This window comes from Lactuca sativa, chromosome 4, assembly GCF_002870075.4.
Source record: "Lactuca sativa cultivar Salinas chromosome 4, Lsat_Salinas_v11, whole genome shotgun sequence".
In the NCBI taxonomy this organism is placed as follows: domain Eukaryota; kingdom Viridiplantae; phylum Streptophyta; class Magnoliopsida; order Asterales; family Asteraceae; genus Lactuca; species Lactuca sativa.
Window position 1 is genome coordinate 84,988,879 of NC_056626.2, and position 20,678 is coordinate 85,009,556.

Genomic DNA, 20,678 nt, shown 5'->3' on the forward strand with positions numbered 1-20,678 from the left:
GGCGAGTCGAGTCGCGAATAGAAAGACCCTGAGCATATGAACTCGACGAGTCATTAGGTGGACTCGGCGAGTAGGGTTGACCTGGAAGGTTGAATTTGACTAGGACTTTGATTTTGACCAGAGTTGACCTTGTTGACTTTTAGAGGACTGTCAGACTAAGTATCATATTGATATTGGTAGCTCGGAGAGCTGGAGGAGCAGCGGCTCAGGGGATTGTCGATCAGCAGCCAGAGGACTATCGGCGAAGCTCAGCAGTTCAGGTGAGTTTCCTTCCAGTAGGAACGGGTCTAAGGCCACAATGCCGGCCCGTTTAGCTAGCAGTAGTTTCCGGATTTTGATCTGATGCAGTAGTTAGTATGTTTGATGCCTTTGTGGCTCAGACAGGATTTATGTGTTATGTGCTCCGGGCTACGGCCCGATGCAGTATGCAGTATATGTGTGTTCATGCTAGTTGATATGTTTATGTTATGTGATGTTCAGTTAGTTCCGGACTTCTGTCCGATGCAGGGGGCAAGGCCCCAGTTAGTCCGGACTTCGGTCCAATGCAGGGGACAAGGTCCCAGTCAGTTAGTCTGGACTTCGGTCCGATGCAGGGGACAAGGTCCCAGTCAGTTTCCGGACTTCAGTCCGATGCAGGGGCAAGGCTCCAAATAGTCCGGACTTCGATCCGATGCAGGGGACAAGGTCCCAGTCAGTTTCCGGACTTCGGTCCGATGCAGGGGGCAAGGCCCTAGTTAGTCCGGACCTCGGTCCGATGTAGTGGGCAAGGCCCAATATGTGTTTTATATGTTATTGAATGGTATGTGGTAGATTGGGGGAGCTCACTAAGCTTCGTGCTTACGGTTTTCAGTTTTGGTTTCAGGTACTCATTTTTCAAAAGAGGGGCTCGGGAAGATTGCAGTGCACACACCATAGTCAGTTAGCCTGAGAATGTTTGACTCTAATAATGAGATTATGTTTTGAATTAATACTCTAAAAATTATGTTATGACTTATGATACAGTTTTGTAAATATAGTTTTAGTAATGTTTTAAAAGAAATTTTTAGTCGTGATTTTTGGGTCGTTACACCAAAACTTAATCGATTTTTTGGTTTGGGCTAAGGAAAAACAATTTTATTAAATGGAATGGCACAAAAACATCTTCTTTATGTAAAATAGCCCAAAATGGAATTTATTCAAACAACGGTTGTAGCGTCGTTATAGCGGTGGTCATAATCACGGCGCTAATAGCGTCACCGCTATTTGGTAAATAGCATTCTTACACCTTTGCAGAACGCTATAGCACCATTATAGCACGTTATTAACTACCTAGTCTGCAACAAACCAAGACAATGATAAAACAATGACATGAAAGAATAAGACATATGTAATGTGTTTGGCATTATTAGACTAGGAATCATATAAATGTAAATAGGCCAAAATTATTGTCCACTAAAAAGGATGAGGCAAGTATTTGTTCTTGATTTTTTGGTTGTACAAAAGACATAAGTGCCCTTGTCATCCTTTTCATTAAAAAAAAAAAACTGATAGCTTACAATAATAGATGGAAAAAACATTGACATAATGTAAGTTTTGAGTCGCAAGTTTTAGGTTTTCAATTTTCATCGGCCCGGCCACTAGAATCTACTTGGAATCTTCCATTTGATTCACAAATCTCGCAATATTTTTTGTTTTGTGAGTGAGCTCTAAATCCCCAAACACCAAAAGCTATAAATTATTACTTTTTTATGTTACATATTGTTGGAAACAAATTATAGAAATTAATATATAAAAATAATAAAACCAAGACTTCCCTTCCTTTCGGCTGCACGTGCAGGTAATGCAATCTTCCACCCTAGTCGTTTGACTCTAACCTTCTTGTTCAGCTTAAAAGCATGAATTGTCTTCCCTTCCCTTCAACTGCACACTCCCCATCTACCTAAGTTCAAATATTTCGTAATTTAATAGTAACTAGTAATAAAACTCTTTTTCCTAACCTTTTGGGCTTCATCATCAACCATCAACCAACCAATTCATCATTCATAAATTCTATCAAGTGGAATTCTTATATAGTTTGTACGCACAAAATTCTATGTAGTCAATAAAAGTTTCATGTACATATTGAGGGAGTTTTAAGCTAAAACTTAATCTTAATTAAAAGATATTATTGATTTGCATGAAGCAAATCTTTCCTCGGCCATTAGATAGAAAATAATAGAAATCGTAGCGACGTAGCCCTCGCCAAAATAAAAAATAATGCCGATTTTAGTGAAAAGTGAAATTTGACAACCACAGTTTCAAGAGTTTGCCAACTGCGGTTTGATGGCTTTTGAGATCATTTCTTATTTTTTTGTTTTTTACTGTTTTTAGAAATAAATGATATAGTTTACGTTGTTTTGTCTTTTCTTTTTCTCCTATTTCGTTTGATTGGTTATCTCAAAAAAAAAAAAAAAAAGTAAGAAAAAGAACTACGCGTCGTTTGGTTTGCAAAACTGTTTTTGAAAGTAATGAAGTTGTTTACGTAATAGTTGTTACATGTTACATGTGTGTTTGATTGAAAATGAAATAAAACTGAATATTTTTCACAATTTACTTAATTAATAAACTTTTATTTTATTTAATGGAATATATAAAAAAAATAAAAAATAAAAATAAAAACACCAGTAACTAAATGCCACTTTTATATACTTGAATTTATTTAGCCATTCCCATTTGTTATTGCAACTTCGTACTCTCTTCCTCACATCTATTCAACGACCCAATCGCACTCCTAAATTGTGTCAAAATCTCCGTAAACGTCACAATCCCAATCAATCCATAATCCTCTCTAACAACCCAAGCATAGCTAACACGATGAGCAATCATCTGCACAATAACAGCCATCAACGTGTTCCATGGATTACAAACAATTGCCTCCGATCGTCTCCCGGGGTAACTCCGCCCCATGCCGCCGTTCCTCCCACCACCAAATTCCTCATCAGAACTCGAAGTCGATGAAAACGAAGGATCATAATAGCTCTCCACCATATCCAACATGGCAGTCAAGTTTCTCTCCTGTAACCTCATCTTGACCAAGTGGACCAAATCCTCCGGTGGACCGCTGTAGTCGATGTACGCCATGAGGTCTCCGGCGGAGAGGGCGGAGATGGCGGCGGCGATGGTTTCGTCGCAGCAGGAGAGGGCGAAGGGGGAGATTTCGCCTATTAGTGTCTTGTCTTGGTTGATTACCGCTATGGAGGTTTGGTTTAAATGTGAGCGATTGATTAAAGGCAGTGTAGAGATGGCAGGGTCGTCGTAGTGGACAGTTAGGGTTTCGGTGTTGATTATGTTGAGTGATTCGATTGTGAATGTGGGAATTGGGGAGAAGACACCAATGGAGTTTAAGATGAAGCGAATCACGTCTTCTCTAGTTAGCCAGCAGAATTCGTTGCCATTGTGATTTATGGTGCTCGGAGAGGACTTGTTAAGACAATTTTTCCTTTGATTTGTTCTTGTTGTTGCTTGTATTGGTATGATCAAATTTTGTGCCCCTTCGAGTATGCAATCTATTGCCTCTAACAAGCTGAATAGGAAATAAATCAAAAACAATCAAATTCCATTTGTGAATCTATTTCACATATATCATACGAATTTTATCAATTAAAATGACTCGAATCCGGAATATAGCGAATCAAATAATTTGAAAAGAACAAACCTCGAATTCGGTTCCAGATGCCTAATCTGCCCTTTCACCTTCGGAAGCAGATCCAAAACACTCGTCTGAAGAGCTTCAACAGGACGTGAAAGGTTCTCTTCTTTACAAAGATAGAGAATCACATCAACCATACAGAGCTTTCCAATACACCGACATGGAACTACGTCGTTAACAGCCACTATAGAATCATAATGATTACAGCTCCATATACCTACATTGATATCGCCGGACCTCTTAAGTGCAAAGATCGCGTCGGAAACGGTTGCGGTGGCCGGTAACGAACTAAGCGGCGGCTTTCCAACGCACAAATCTGAGACTTCTGAAGCAAGAAAGCGATGTGCCATACAAATGGATCGGAGTCTAGAGAGAGGAAGAGAGAGTTCTAGAAGCGATAAGATACGGTAGGTGGGGTAAGAAGCAAGATGCAGAATGAAACGTTTGGTATTTATAGGTTACAGGTAAAGGGAGAATCCATGATGCTGAGACTATTTACAATAACGGTCCTTGTTGTTTTTAATTATCCATTTTTAACCTCGTGTTTTTATACTCTAGTTCTAATATATTTCAAAGTATATAAAAGTTTTAGTATTAAAAAACATCTTGGATGTTGTATAATTGGACTGTTGGACATTTATTTGGATGGTAAAAACCAGTCTTACAAGTGAATTTAAGTAAAATTTTACAGTTAGTTGTTTTATATTTATTGTTTTGTAATTTGCTTTTAGAACGTTTGTTCTAATTTTTTGTTTTGTAATTCGTTTTTTAGAAATCATACTAATACATAGACATTTAGTTGCTTTATATTTTTTGTTTTGTAATTTTTTTTTAGAAAATGATTATTTTTGAAGTGCTTAATTTTCAAACTTGTAACCATAGATTCAAAAGCAAAGCATTATAAAACTTTCTTGATATAGTATATTCAAATTCTATAGTTTGAATATGTTTTTTTTTTTTTTTTTTTTTTTTTTTTTTTTTTTTTTTTTTTTGTGATTTAACATACAAAAGATCCATTGTAAATATGAAATAACTACATCACGAACAATTGATAAATAGTATAAAGAAAAATAACCTAATAATGTTTTCAAAACACGAACTTGATATAAGTGAGTTACATGTGATATTAATGTAAATTGCTTTTTCATATTCCATGTTTCAATAATAAAATTAGTTTGAAATGACGATACCAAGAATGAGGACCTAGTTTGGATATGAAATAAAAATAAGGGGAGAACATGCATATTTTCGAAAATTGGGTGGCCATTTTAATTGACGTGAGAGAACTTTTGTCAAACAAGCACATCGATTTGAATTTTGAAGCTGAGGTTTGTTGATATAGAATTAAATATTTATCGGGATGGGTACTTGACCCGATTTAGTGTTATGACGTTATTATTTCATTTTGTATTATTTACATAGTTTTAATTCTTCTAACTAACCTAACGCGTTTGTATGGGTGAATAGTCGATTATAAGTATACGATAGAAATTTGACGGTAGCATGTTTATTGTTTAACATATTTATAATTTTAAATTATTTATTTTGATAGAAGTATATTAATGATAAATTTATATTTAAAATAGTGGTGGATCCAAAACAAATGGGATGGATAACACACACATAAATTTTAAGGGCTGCGGAAAAATTGAACTATATCGAAAATTTTCACTACGCCTAAAAATTTGAGGGATAGCATCGTGCTACCCCCATGCTCCTTAGTAGATCCGCCCCTGAGTTAAAAATATAATTAGATCAACCGGTATAAATTGTTACTTTTATACAAGTATTACTATAACAGACAATATAACTTGTTGTCAATACTATTTTGTATAGATATTATATTACTTAAAAATTGTAAAAATACAATGTATTTTTAACATATTTTTTAGGCTCTCAAAGTTGATGCTAAGCAAATTATCAAGATAGACGTGTATGTTTCGAAGACCAGATTTTTTTTTTTTTTTGAAATGGCAAATATATATACTAATCTATTCTTAAATTATTTCACTTATGTTCATCACGTACTTGAACCCTCGACCTCAATGAGAGAAGACAACACCGGATACCACCAGGCTAGAAGCATAAAAATACCGAATGACATAAAGCATAAAAATTAAAAACTAAAAGTTAACTGAAATAGTTTTTGAATTACGAACTTTTTGTTTAATAGTAGAGGAAATGACACATTAGCCCTATAATGTTTTGCACATTTGTCTATGTAGTTTCTTAAATATTTTTTGTTCTTTATGAGATAATAAATGTTATTCCTTTTTAGAACACTTTTACAAACAAAATCGATAAGTTTTGATGGGGAAATGTATCATTTTTTGCAGTCCCATGGTTTGGTTTCTTCAGTCAAGAAGACCAAAAAGCAAAATTAACAATCAATAATAATATGGGTTGTCACAGTAAAACATGGGATTAGGGTTAGCCTTCTCCCACGACGTGAACAACTATGTCTCACGTCGTGAGCCTCAAGGAAGGATGTACGGTTCAGTCGAATGCCACATCGTGAGACACTCTCTCTCACGTTGTAACCAACTATAAAATGAGGTTTATCAATCTTTAATAATTTCAAAGAATTTAACGATCAAGTACATGATTACATGTTACAAGTCTCCCTCACTAGAATCAGACTTCACCCTCGAAATCATCATCCTCGAACAAAGCATGGTAATGGGTACGCATCTCCTCCTCGGGATCCCATGTCCACTCAGAACCCTTCCGGTGATACCACTTCACCTTCACCAAGTCTACCATATTATTCCGCACAGCCTTCGTCTTTCTATCGATAATTGCTATCGGCCGGTCAAAATAATTCAGGTGGTCATCCACCTATATATCAGCCAAAGGTACTATAGTATTCTCGTCTGCCATACACTTCTATAACTGGGATACATGGAAGGTGCTATGAATCTGGTTGAGCTCATCTGGAAAATCCAAGTGGTAGGCTACCTTGCCCACCCTAGCTACTACCCGGAAAGGACCAATAATCCTGGGACCCAGCTTACCCCACTTCCTGAATCAGATGAGGCTTTTCCAAGGCGACACCTTCAGAAGTTCCATATCGTCGACCTGAAATTCCAACTCAAATCAACGTCAGTTAGCGTAGCTCTTTTGGAGAATATGTGTTGTCTGAAGTCTCTGCCTGACTTGTTGTATAAGCTCTGTCATCTTGAGCACTATCTTTGTGCTCCCCATGCCCCTCTGTCCAACGTATCCCCAACAAATCAGAGCCCTGCACTTTCTCTTATAGAGGAGCTCAAAGGGTGGCATATCAATGTTGGTGTGATAGTTGTTGTTATATTAAAACTCAGCCAAAGGGAGGTAGGAGTCCCAACACCCATCGAAATCTAGGATACATTCCCTCAACATATCCTCGAGTGTTTTGATGGTCCACTCGCTTTATTCATTTGTCTACGGATGGTAGGCGGTACTAAAGTGAAATTGGGTACCCAACTCCTCATGGAACCTCTTCCAAAATATGGAAGTGAAGCAAACATCCCGGTCTGAAACTATCGAAGGAGGAACCCCATGGCGGGAAACTACCTCGCGAACATAAATATCGGCTAACTTTTTAGCCGATTAACTCTCCCGCACATCCAAGAAGTGAGCACTCTTGGTCAACCGATCAACAATGACCTAGATAGCAAGCAAACTCTTTGCAGTACTTGGTAATTTCGTGATAAAATTCATGGTGAGCTGCTCCCATTTCCATAAAGGAGCCTCCAGAGGCTGTAATTTTTCATGAGAGCGCTAATGCTCGGCCTTGACCTTCCGGCAGGTCAGGCATCGTTCCACGAACCAAGCTATATCATTTTTCATACAAGGCCACCAAAAATTATGCCTTAAATCAGGATACATCTTTGCGGCACCTAGATAAATAGGAAATCTCGACTTTTGTGCCTCATCTATCAAAACCTGTCGGGTCCCACCCGAATAAGGCAACCAAATCCTGCCATGTAGTGTTAGCAATCCTTGACTATCATAATCAAAAGCTAATATCTGACCAATCACCCACTCACTCATCCGATTTTCCACATAGATGGCCTCCATCTAAATAACCCTGATCATCTCTAATACTGGAGTCACTACTGTCATCCTTAAACATACTAAATTGGATTATTGACCTCCCTGCGACTCAGTGCATCAACCACCACGTTGGCCTTACCCGGATGGTACAAAATCTCACAGTCGTAGTCCTTCACTACATTAAGCCATCTCCGTTGCATCATATTTAGTTTGGGCTGATCCATCAGATACCTTAGACTCTTGTGGTCGATGTAAATGGGACCCCGGACCCCATACATATAGTGACACAAAATCTTGAGATTGAAAACCACCACCCCCAGCTCTAGATAATGAGTAGGATAATTCGCCTCACGAGGCTTCCGCTGCCTCGAAGCTTAAGAGATCATGTGTTCCCTCTGTATCAGTACCGCACCCAAACCCATGATCGATGTGTCACAGTATACAACGAAATCCTCAACTCCCTTACAAAGGGTAAGCACCGACACCTCACAGAGCTTCTGCTGAAGAGTGTAAAATGTTGTTTGATGCTTAGGCCCCCGACGGAAGGTGGCATCCTTCTTATTCAGTCTAGCGAGAGGAACTGTAATCTTAGAGAAGTCCCTAATGAATCTCCGATAATACCCTGCTAGCCCAAGAAAACTCTGAATCTCAGATGAAGACTTCAGAACTTCCCTCCAGATAACCGCCTCAATCTTGGCCGAGTCGACTAAAATACCTTCCTCGTTGATGAGGTTCCCCAGAAACAGGACCTCGTGCAACCAGAATTCACACTTGGAGAACTTGGCATACAACCTCTCTACCCAAAGAACTCCAAGAAGCTCACGTAGATGCTCCACATTAATGGGTTTTCAACATTACAACATTCCTATGTGCACATGCAACCTTAATTGCTTTGGATGTAGGTTTTCCTCAAGTTATACATGCAAATTAATTTTCTGATGCAAGAACCCTAGATCTACTATATAAAATCAAAATCTATATATCTATATATATATATATATATATATATATATCTATATATATATATATATATATATATATATATATATATATATATATATATTAGGGTTTAGAAGAATACCTTTCTTGTTAGCTAGTAGTAACAAGCAATCCTCACTTCAATTCCTTTACCTTCGATAGCCTAGTGCCCCAAGCGTTGCACCTCTAATGGAGTCACAAACACCACAAGCAAAGAATGAGAGAGAGAGAGAGAGGGTATGAAATCGGATAGGGTTCTCTTAGAAGGTAGGCAGGCCTATTTCTTGAGGCTATGGGTCCCTTTTATATTTAAGGTTGCTAGGGTTTTCAACTGGAAACCCTAATTCCCTTGATTAGGCCCTAAGCAATCCATGGACTCACATATGATAGGCCTTGGACGAAAACTCTACGGGCTTCCCATAGATTTTCGTCCACTCCTTAACAATAGAGTCCAATAGCCCAAAATTACAACTATCACTGATTTACATAATCAGTCCCCGTTCTTTTAATCAGTTCCTTTGATCACTAAATTAATTCCAAATTAATTTTTGATCAATACTAATTAAAATATGATTTCTCAATTAATATATTATTCTTATAATATATTAATAAACCATTAATTAACCTCTTACTCCAAAACTCATCATGTCCAGTTGCTATGGTGAAGGCAACCCAAAAGGACCATGTTACAATCAAATCAAGTACATAGAAATTATAGTTATGGACTTAGACACCTAATCCAATAGTCTCCCACTTGTATAAGTCTAATAACTAAAATTGCAAGTATGAATTCAAAATCTGACCAACAATTGTAGCTCTCAAAAGTCGTTGTCCACCTCTGATCTAGTCAATGACGCGTCCTTTAGATAAGGGATCATATAATCCTCCGTTCTGCAAGATATCTTGTGGACAAAGACATAGAACATAATCATTCTCAATTTCAAACAGTTTGTTTCCCGACTTCTGGTTTGTTTGACATAGAACTTAATTGAACACCTCAATTTAGTCCTGACTGGGCCCGACACATAAGTCAACACGCAATCATCGAGGGGCCCAAGATATCGCTTTTACCCTATTAGGATAAAAGGAACAGATAAACTTTGACTTATATGCTTGTACTATTTACTCATCAAATCGTACACAACAACACGTTTTATAACATAAAGTTACTGATGCATTTACGCATTATCAATGCACAACCAACTTGTAAACAACAACTCATATATCTGAGTTTAAAGATTATACGATATTATCGTCTCATAATCACTCGTGATAAATTCCATGAAGTGATTCACATGAGCTTGGGTTTAATCCAATAATCAAATCTTATTTCAGAAGTACTCATGAACGTTGCAACAAACCTTTGCTATGTCTAAGCACTTAGACAATTTACAACCAATTCATGACAGTCTAACCTCATAACTTACTTCCAAAGTATGATGGACTGTGGATAATTTGAACAATCTAATTATTCTGGAAGTAAAACATGCAAAAATGAAACAATAGTAAACAATTGACACACGATAGTAAACATTACTCATAAATAAATATCCATTACTTAATCATCAAATGTCAATTACATTTATTTATTACAAGTTTCTAAACATCTATCTAATCGCTAAAACTAATATCGTCTTTCAGACCAATGCTCCTTGCATGTTGAACGTGCTTAATCCTATTTGTAAGGGGATCTGCAGGATTCTCTTCTGACGATACCCTCTTTACCACAAGGATTCCTTCTTCTACCCGATGTCTGATGAAGTGGTATTTTCTGGTGATATGTCTGGGTCTACCATGATCCCTTGGTTCCTTGGTTAAGTCAACTGCTCCTTCGTTATCATAGAAAATATCTATGGGCTCCTTTATGGATGGTATAGCTCCAAGGTCTCCAATGAAATTCTTCAACCATATCGCCTCCTTTGACGCTTCGATCAGTGCTATGTACTCTGATTCACACATTAAATCAGCCACGGTCTCCTACTTGGAACTTTTCCAAGTAACTGCTCCTCCATTTAGGGTAAACATCCAGCCCGACTTAGAGTGGAAGTTATCTTTGTCGGTCTGAAAACTAGCGTTGCTATACCTTGTCACTCTCAAGTCATCACTCCCACTAAGTGTAAGGACACAGTCCTTAGTCCTTCGTAGGTACTTAAGAATGTTCTTAACTGCTGTCCAATGATCTCTACCTGAGTTCCCTTGATACCGGCTAACCATGCATAACACAAAAGCCACATCAGGACGAGTACATTTCATAGCATACATTATCGAACCAGCGGTGGAAGCATATGGCACTCGACTCATTTCTGCTATCTCGGCATCGGTACTCGGACTCTAAGTCTTACTCAGCTTGGTATTGCTTTGGATTGGCAGTTCCCCTTTCTTGGAATTCTCCATGCTAAAACGTTTCAGCACCTTGTCTAAGTCAGTACTTTGACTAAGTCCTATTAGTCTTCTACTCCTATTTCTCAAAATCCTCATCCCAGAATATAAGCAACTTCCCCTAGATCCTTCATAGGGAAACACTTCTCAAGTCGGGACTTAACCTCCTGCAAGGTCGGGATGTCGTTTCCTATGAACAGTATGTCATCAACATACAAAACTAGAAAGCCAACTATACTCCCACTAGCCTTGAGATACACACAGGACTCATCCTCACTTCTAGAGAAACCAAACTCTTTAACTTTCTCGTCTAAACAAAGATTCCATTTGCGAGACGCTTTCTTTAATCCATAAGTGGACTTCTCAAACTTTCATACTCTATTAGGGTATTTAGCATCCACAAAACCCTATGACTGACACATGTAAGCATCTTTATCCAACTTCCCATTAAGGAAAGCAGTTTTGACATCCATCTGCCAAATTTCATAATCATGAAACGCAGTGATAGCTAACATAACCCTAATAGACTTGATCTTGGCTACTGGTGAGAAGGTCTCATCATAGTCAACCCCTGAGGTTTGAGTAAATCCCTTCGCAACCATTCGTGCCTTGAACGTATGCACTTTTCCATCCATGTCGGTCTTCTTCTTGATGATCCATTTGCACCCAACCGTCTTTTGACCTGGTACATTGTCAACCAAGTTCTAAACCTGATTGTCATACATGGACTGGATCTCGCTGTCCATTGCCTCTTTCCATTTTGCAGACTCCAGGCCCGCCATGGCTTGCTTTAGTTAGTAGGCTCATCCAAATTTACCAGTGTCTATTACTGATAGACGTATCGCCTTCCATAGTAATATGAAAACCATAAAACTCTTGTGCCATTCTAACTTGAGAGGAACGTCTTAGAGGAAATGACTTTTCAATTGGTTCAACATGAATCTCTTCCTCAGGTTCAGCGCTAGTGTTAGAGGTTCCTTCTTCACTTGAATCTTCAAGCTCTTCAAGATCAATTTGCCTCCCACTGTCCTCTTGGCATATGAGTTCTCTTTCGCGGAAAACCCCTCTCTCCTTCCTACGAAGACCACGTTGTCACTATGAAGACCATGTTGTCACGTCGTGAGTCTCTCGTCTTACGAAAGCTTCACAACCCCAAATCTTGATATCTGCCAACGAGGGAACCTTCCCTGTCCACATCTCGCGAGGTGTTTTGGCAACCTTCTTAGTTGGGACTAGATTAAGGATATGCACGACAGTCTCTAAGGCATACCCCCAAAATGAGATAGGTAATGAAGTTCGACTCATCATGGAATGAACCATGTCCAACAAGGTTCGATTGCGCCTCTCAGCCACACCATTTAACTGTGGTGTTCTAGGCGGCGTTAATTGTCAAAAAATTCCACATTCCTTAAGATAGTCGTGGAACTCGATACTAAGATACTCACCACCCATATCGGATCTGAGCATCTTTATCTTCCTGCCCAACTGATTCTCCACTTCTTGCTTAAACTCTTTGAACTTTTCAAAGGTTTCTTGTAACGACGTGGATTTTGAAAACAATTTTTTTCATTTTTAAAACATAACATATCTCATAAAGTAATATCAAAACTCAAATGTATCAAATGTTATCTCAGTAAAAAATATTCCAAAATCTCAAATACATAATACATAATACTCTATCAGTGTGTACAGATCATGTCGGCGCCTTCCCGCGATCCTCACTGGTACCTGAAACACATATCACATAACACGGTAAGCATAAATTCTTAGTGAGTTCCCCAAAATACCACATACAGCACATAAGCCACTCGAGGCTATAACTTGGTATGACCCTCCGGTCAATGTGTCTCAGCGGGACCCTCCAATCCCGTAGCTCGTTGGACCCTTCGGTTCGGTCTAAATCGTTGGAACCTCCGGTCCGGTCTAATCGAGGACCCTCTGGCCTCATAAATCGTTGGACCCTCTGGTCCGGTCTATATAACACATAGCATACATTTAACACAATGCACATAATCTTATACACATAACACATAAGACCCTCTGGTTTGCACATAGATACCACTCTAGGTAATGTATAGTGAGCAGACTCACCTCGTATGATGTCTAGTATACTCTCGTTCTTGATATCTCCGATCTAGCCTCCTGCTATTAAAATGATAATATCTCTTATCAATACTCTCTTTATGTTCTCATCTCTAAAGAATGGGTAGAAGACATTCCACCCCTCCATGGCCTCTCTTGAATCAGTTAGACCAAAACCCTAAGGTCAATGGAAGTCAATGTTGGATTAATGTCTAAGTCCATAACTATATTTGGTAAGACTTGACCCGACCCGGCATGGTCCATTTGGGTTGCATACCATCATGCACTTGAATGAGAGAAATAAGACACTTATGGTTATTAATATATTATAAGTTCTAGTATATTAATAATAAGAATAACAAGATTATTTAATTAGTATTGATCAAGAATTAATCTAGGATTAATTAAGTGATCAAAAGAAGACTAATTAAATATATGGGTTGATTGTGTAAATCATCCATACTTGTATAGTGGGCTAATGCTCCATGGATAATCAAGTTGGGCTAAAACCCATAGGATGGTCCATGGATGCTCCATGGTGTATTTGTACCCATGGATCCAAGGAAAAGGAAAGCCATGACAATTAAGAGTTTACCCTAATTGTGTAACTATATAAGCATCTTATTATTGAGGAAAAATCGGCCACTAGTAGTATTCAAGAAAGGGCTAGCCGATTTTGGTGAGTGTAGAATTCTCTCAAGTCATTCTAAGTGTTTTGATGATTGTGATTCCATTTGAGGTGTCACACTTGGGGCACTAAGCACTCAAGCTTCATGAAGACTTTCTACATCAAGAGGTATGTATTCTATCTTGTTACATTATTGTTTTGTATGCTAGATTAGGATAATACCTTGGAAGTTCTTATTTGCATGTATAATAGAGAAAACATAGATCCAAGGTATTTAGGGTTGCATGTACACTTAGGAGTGTTAGAATGCACAAAACCCTACAGTGGTATCAGAGCCACGGGTTGTTTTCTGTTATATTGATGCAAATATTTTATTTTCAAAGTTGAAAAAAAAAACATGAAGTTTGTCAAATTTTAAGATAATTACTTGTTCTTGTGAAAAACTAATTATTTGTAAAATTTGAATAATTTGCTTTATGAGTTGAATTAGGTCAAATTTAATAAAAGATAAAATAATATGATTATTTTATTAGTTTTAAAAGTTTGATCTAAAGAGTTTTATTTTTTTGAAACCTCCATAAGTTATGGATATGAAAAGGTTTTTTAAAAAAATTGATTCAAAGTTTTATGGAGTTACAAAAAATTTGGTGTTAATGTTTTAAAGGATTCCATAACTTAAGAATAAGTTATGGATCACCAAAAGTTTTTTTTGTGTTACCTTATTTTATGAGTGAATTTAGATTAATGAATAAAATTATGTGATAGTTGGTTTTAATCCAAATTAATCTAAAAAGAAGTTCATAAAATGTGTTTATGTAACTTATAAGTCATATTTATGAATCTTAAAACTCATAAAAGTTGGCAAAGGTTACAAAAATGAAGAGTCTAGTTCTAATTAAATGGTTTTATGACTCCATAACTTGTCCTCAAGTTATGGAGGACCAAGAGTCTCTTCATTTAATAAAATAAAATAAAATAAAAAAAAAAGTGTAACCTTAATTAATTCCATAAGTTATAAAATAAAGAAAAGTTAATTCTTTTATTAGTTTAAAGTCTTCCATAACTTGTCCTCAAGTTATGGAACTTGAAGAGTTTTTGGATTAAAACTACTTTAAACACATAAGTTACGGAATTAATTAGTTTTGAATAGTTTCAAAACTTGCCCTCAAGTTTTGGAATTTGTAAAGTTTTCACTTATGAATACTTTAATTCCAAGTTAGCCCTTAGAATTTTAAAAGTTAAAATTCAACCCTTATACTTTATAATATTATAAGTTAATAATATATATATGTATAAGAGTAAAGTCAGTCTTACCGCTAGTACGCCTCATTCACGAAGCCGGTCTATAAGGTGGGTATAAGGTTGTTGCCTATAAAATGGCAACTTAATGGGTGTCCACTCTCACCCACCGCTTGCTTGACTGGTGGAGGGTCGTTAGCCGAACGGGTTTGACAGGACTAGAATTCTCCCTTCATTAAAAGTATTAATGATAATACTAAGTAACTAAACTCTTAATAATACCCAATCTTAGTTACTTAGGAAAATTGTGAATAAGGTGCTAACCCATGAAATTACACTTTACACTTTGTCTAAGTCGTTAGTGGAGCGTGTGTGGTTAACCGGCACACTAACTTGGACTTAACAAGGTAGGTAAAGGGTGACTTAATATTTATCATAGTATCGATGGAGCGTGTGTGGTTAACCGGCACATCGATTGAGGGGTAATTTATTAAGGGTACTAAGTGATTTGCATGGTTACTTCACACCTTGTTTTGTGATCCTCGGCATCCCAGTCACAAAACCTGAAGGGCACACTCGAGATTGAAACATGCCTTTGAAAAGTTCAATGAATCTCAAAGATCTAGGAGTTTCAAAACCAATTAAAACCTAATAATACATTTCGTTTATCTTGGTGGAAATTGGTGAATCGTCATTCACCTACCTTCAAATATTTTATAGCTTGGATTACGGCATACCTCGTCTAAGTTATAAAATAGTTTGTTGGGTCCTAGCCTTAATATTTCATATTGGGTGTCATATTAAGGACTTTAAATCAACTATCTTGAATATCTCCCAAAAGATGTCTGGTTTAGACACCTATGATCTTCCCAAATCTCTTGAAACAAGGTTTCCTAATGAAGATGATGTCCCATGGATATCATACTTCTTCACCTCTTCAAATTATTCTCCCTAACCCACAAGTTCTTGAAAAGTTTAAGGTCACTCAGGCCCTATTGGCAAGGCAAGGTCTAGGTGTGGTCACATCTTGGAGATGTAGTCACATATTGACAAGCCGGGAGAGTTGGGTGTCAAAGTCTTGAGAAAGTTGGTGGTTCAACTACTTTCTAAGTCACATAGTGAGTTCTTTTGGAACACCTATGAAAAAGACTATGACAAGACCCTTAATGATCTTATCTATTTGTTAAGATCAACTTCCTAAAACTTTATGGACATTGACAATGATGACATTGGATATCCAGTAAAGCATTCTCTTCCCAATGGAAAGGGATCGGCCATAGTCAACTCGGTTGACCAAATGGTAAAGAGAAAAGCTAAGTCTGTGATAGTCTCGTGTACCATTATCAAAGGGTCCATATGTTTATATTACCAAGGGAAGGGGCATTGGTTGCGAAGCTGCCAAATTTACCTAAGGATGTTAAAGTCAATAAGTTTGACTTTACTTCAGGTAAAGTCCACTATCTAACTCTGATAAGTTTCTATTCTGAGATTCTTGATACATGATGTGACTAGGTCACATGGTGATGTTTTAAGAATCAAAGAAAAGTGAAGAAACTTAAAGAAAGAATATGCTGAATCTGATGGCGTAGATGGATTTCTATCGCATAGTTTGAAGGTCGGATTCTTGAGCTACTTCTTAGGAGTTATGAGATATTGCTTAGGAATAGGTAACAACAAGTTTTCATATGGATTGTAAGGATAAGTTTTCCGCAAAGTTTAAAATAAAAGGAAAATTTTTGATTTTATTTATTTTAAAGTATCCTTACAATGGCATTTGAGGAAAAATTGTTGGTTATATGATTCCATTAAGAGCAAGAGTGGAAATATGAAATTGGTTCTTTCATTTGTGGTAATGTCTAAATTTACCAAATAAGGAAAGATTCTTATCACCCAAGTTTCAATTGGACCGGAACTTGGAATCATGCAAGTTGTATAGCATGATGAATGAGAACTTTCAAGTTTTGGAAAATTAAGACTAATTACTTGTTCACATGGATGTGTGAGTCAAGTAAAGGACTTAGGGATCGAGTACACATTCTTGTGCACTGATTAAGTCCACCACAAAAGATCGATAAGAAGAATCAAATAAGGCAGAAGGATAAAAGTTTCTCAAATCTGAAAAGATGGGAGAGTAGTTTAGTATCAGTTTTGTGATCATCTTAATGATTAAGAAACCATATCAAAATTAGTTCTCTAAGGAAATCTTAGTGCATTCTTATGACTAAGAAGAGGAACTTGAATTGTTGAAATGGTTAAATCAAGAAGATGAGTCATACTTCGTTCCAATACAAGTCTTAGAGTCATACTCCAAGATTGTCATTTGAGTGACATGTCTTAAAGAAGGTTTAAAACACTTGTCAAATGTAAGAGTAAAAGTTTTCTACTCTTGTACATTTGAAATTGGTAAGTTGTGATGTTTTGGATAAAACAAAGACCAACTTAGGCCAATTGGGTAAAGTGTTTTTCTTGATTAGAATCCGCACTATCTCTTGGATGTTTGACAAGGGAGTCTTATATGTCAAGAGGACAGTGGGAGTCTTAAAGGTCTTGAAAGTCTCAAGAAATAATCAAGAATAAAACCTGAAGTTCTTCACTAGCACACGACTTGAGGTTTATAACCTATCGTGTTGACATATCTGTGCCCATTCCAGTTAAAGTTGGCTTTGCATATGAGTTCTTAGAGTTCTCAGTTTGTTGCATAACAACTTGGAAGCAATGGCAGGCCCTTGAGCTGCCAGGTGGCAAGAAGTTAAGATTGAGTTCAATCCATATGGTTTTGGATTTGTCATTATCTTTGTCTTGTGATTATGGTTTGACAAATTCATATGGGTAGGAACTCATACACCATATAAATCTAAGTGTCATAAGGTTTCTCTCCGATTCATGAAAATGATGGTGAGGAAACGCTCTCACTAAGTAGATTTTACGAAGATATCAATTGTGTTATTTGCATTTTCAAAAGTCGTTAGTGGAGCGCGTGTGGTTAACCGGCACACTAACATGGACTTGTGAGAAATGGCAAATGCCTAAGCAATTGAGACCATGATTACGGTATCCCTTTTCATGGTTCTTGAAATTGCTTAGACACACAGGTGAGCTATCTACGGAAAGGGTGTATGAATCTAATTTTCAGACTGTCCAGCTGATTTCTGAGTACATGTCAAAGCTAGTGGGAGCATAAGTGTTATGCTAATAATCATCATGTTAGTGGGAGCATGATAATTATGATAAGTATTGCAAGTTAGCAATGTTAATTATAGAAAACAAAAGTTTCAATTGGGAAAAAGTTGTTTTGCTATAATTAAGGGAGAGGAAATTATGCTTCATCTCAAATCTATAGGTTTAGATCTGAGGTTTTAATCATTTAGTCAAGGATATATATGAATTTCATGTTGGAATGGCTCAACATAAGGAAATTCTGTATATGGGTCCATTATTTGCGTTCTAAAATTCGATTATGATTACGGCATCCCTTTTCATAATCTGAATTATGAGAACTTGGCAAATTGAAATGGAAATATTATAGCAAAAGACTGGTTTAGTCTTTATGTAAGACATCATGAATCGTGTCCCATATGCTTCGGATATAGGATCGATTACATGTGCTATAATCATCCGTTCTAAAATTTTCCAAATGCCTGGGGCATTAAGAAGGGAAAAGGTTTAGAACTGGATATGACTAAAAGGATTAAACAATTGTCGAGGACAATCTAAGGTTTACCAAAGATTGGTTGCTCAAGGACAGTTGGAAGTATAGTGATAATTCTGGAAGGACCATATTGACATAATCTGTAAGGAGGCAACTCTTGTTCAGAAGTGATAGTCAAAATGGAATCTGGAAATGTTTCAAAGTTAGAATTTTCACTCTGTGTAAGATTAAGGAAACTTAATGCAAGAAGGATGGTTCCAAGGAGTTGATCTCCTTTGGAATGATCTGTAATGTTTGTTGTCAAGTCTTTATGACTTTGTGCATAATCATTACAAGAGGATCAATGCATATAAGTTTAGAATCTGACAGATTCCAGTAAATGGCATGAATTTGGAATTCTTGCATTTGCAGTAAGGATTTGGGAGTGTGAAAAGAGAATCATTGAAGTTATGTTCAATGGATCTAGTTCACAAAGTAAAGATCATAGACAAACATAGTATGCATACTTAGTGTGTGGCATGACTAGTGTTTAGAAAACATAGTGTACATGCTTGGAGCATGGGACAACTATTGTTTTAAATTCAAGATTAAAGTTGATAGCTGAAACAGTATACAATGAATAATGTGTAATCATATGGTGATAAATAAAAGGTGTTTATTTATGTTCAAAGAGTTGATACCATATTGGATTCAATTATTATTGTGTTTCACTTTGCATGTTTTGACTTCCCGAATAAACTGGGTTATTCTTTCGGAATGACTAAGTTATTCAAACTATCCACAGTCGGTCATATGTTGGAAGTAGATATGAATTAAGACTGTCATGATGGGTTGTAGAGGTCTAAGGTGTTGGACAAGGCTACAACAATCATGAGTGCTCATAAGTTCTGAGTATTGGATTCAACCCGTGCTCATTGGAATCACTTCATGGATTTTATCACGAGTGATCATGAGACGATAATATCTTATATTCTTCAAACCTAGAGATATGAGTTGTTACTATGAGTTGATAGTACATTGATAGCACGAAAACGCATTTGGTAACTCGGTGCTATAAAACGTGCCTTTGTGTATGATTCAACAAGTAGTAGAACAAGCCATATGAGTCGAAGTTTATCCGTTCCTTTTACCTTCGGGATAAAAGCGATATCTGTGGGCCCCTCGATGATTTGATGATGACAAATGGAAGTGCTCGGCCGGGCCAGGACTGATTTGATTTGTTCAATTAGTCAGTTGTCATAAATCGGAAATCGGGAAACAACAAATGGACAGAGAGAATGATTATAATCCATGTCTCAGTCCATATGATATCTAGAATGGAGGAATATATGATCCCTTATCTAATGGACAAGTCACTGACAAAGGTCAGAGTTCATCTACAAGGTTAGAGTTCGACAGAAGCTTTTGAGAGCTACGATTGCCAGTTGGTTCCTGAAGTCATACGCAATAATAGTTTTAGACTTATCCAAGTGGGAGACTGTTGGATTAATGTCTAAGTCCATAACTATATTTGGTAAGACTTGACCCGACCCGGCATGGTCCATTTGGGTTGCATACCATCATGCACTTGAATGAGAGAAATAAGACACTTATGGTTATTAATATATTATAAGTTCTAGTATATTAATAATAAGAATAACAAGATTATTTAATTAGTATTGATCAAGAATTAATCTAGGATTAATTAAGTGATCAAAAGAAGACTAATTAAATATATGGGTTGATTGTGTAAATCATCCATACTTGTATAGTGGGCTAATGCTCCATGGATAATCAAGTTGGGCTAAAACCCATAGGATGGTCCATGGATGCTCCATGGTGTATTTGTACCCATGGATCCAAGGAAAAGGAAAGCCATGACAATTAAGAGTTTACCCTAATTGTGTAACTATATAAGCATCTTATTATTGAGGAAAAATCGGCCACTAGTAGTATTCAAGAAAGGGCTAGCCGATTTTGGTGAGTGTAGAATTCTCTCAAGTCATTCTAAGTGTTTTGATGATTGTGATTCCATTTGAGGT

General features: G+C 36.9%; 1 protein-coding gene across 1 annotated transcript; it reads right to left on the reverse strand.

The window, feature by feature from the left end:
• Window positions 1–2,643: 2,643 nt before the first annotated feature.
• Window positions 2,644–4,209, reverse strand: LOC111917227 (CBS domain-containing protein CBSX5). Its single transcript, XM_023912900.3, has 2 exons — window positions 3,674–4,209; window positions 2,644–3,541 (listed from the first exon to the last, which is right to left on the reverse strand). The coding sequence occupies exons 1-2, from the start codon at window positions 4,015–4,017 to the stop codon at window positions 2,695–2,697; spliced, it is 1,191 nt and encodes a 396-aa protein (XP_023768668.1). The 5' UTR covers window positions 4,018–4,209; the 3' UTR covers window positions 2,644–2,694.
• Between the last annotated feature and the right edge of the window lie 16,469 nt (window positions 4,210–20,678).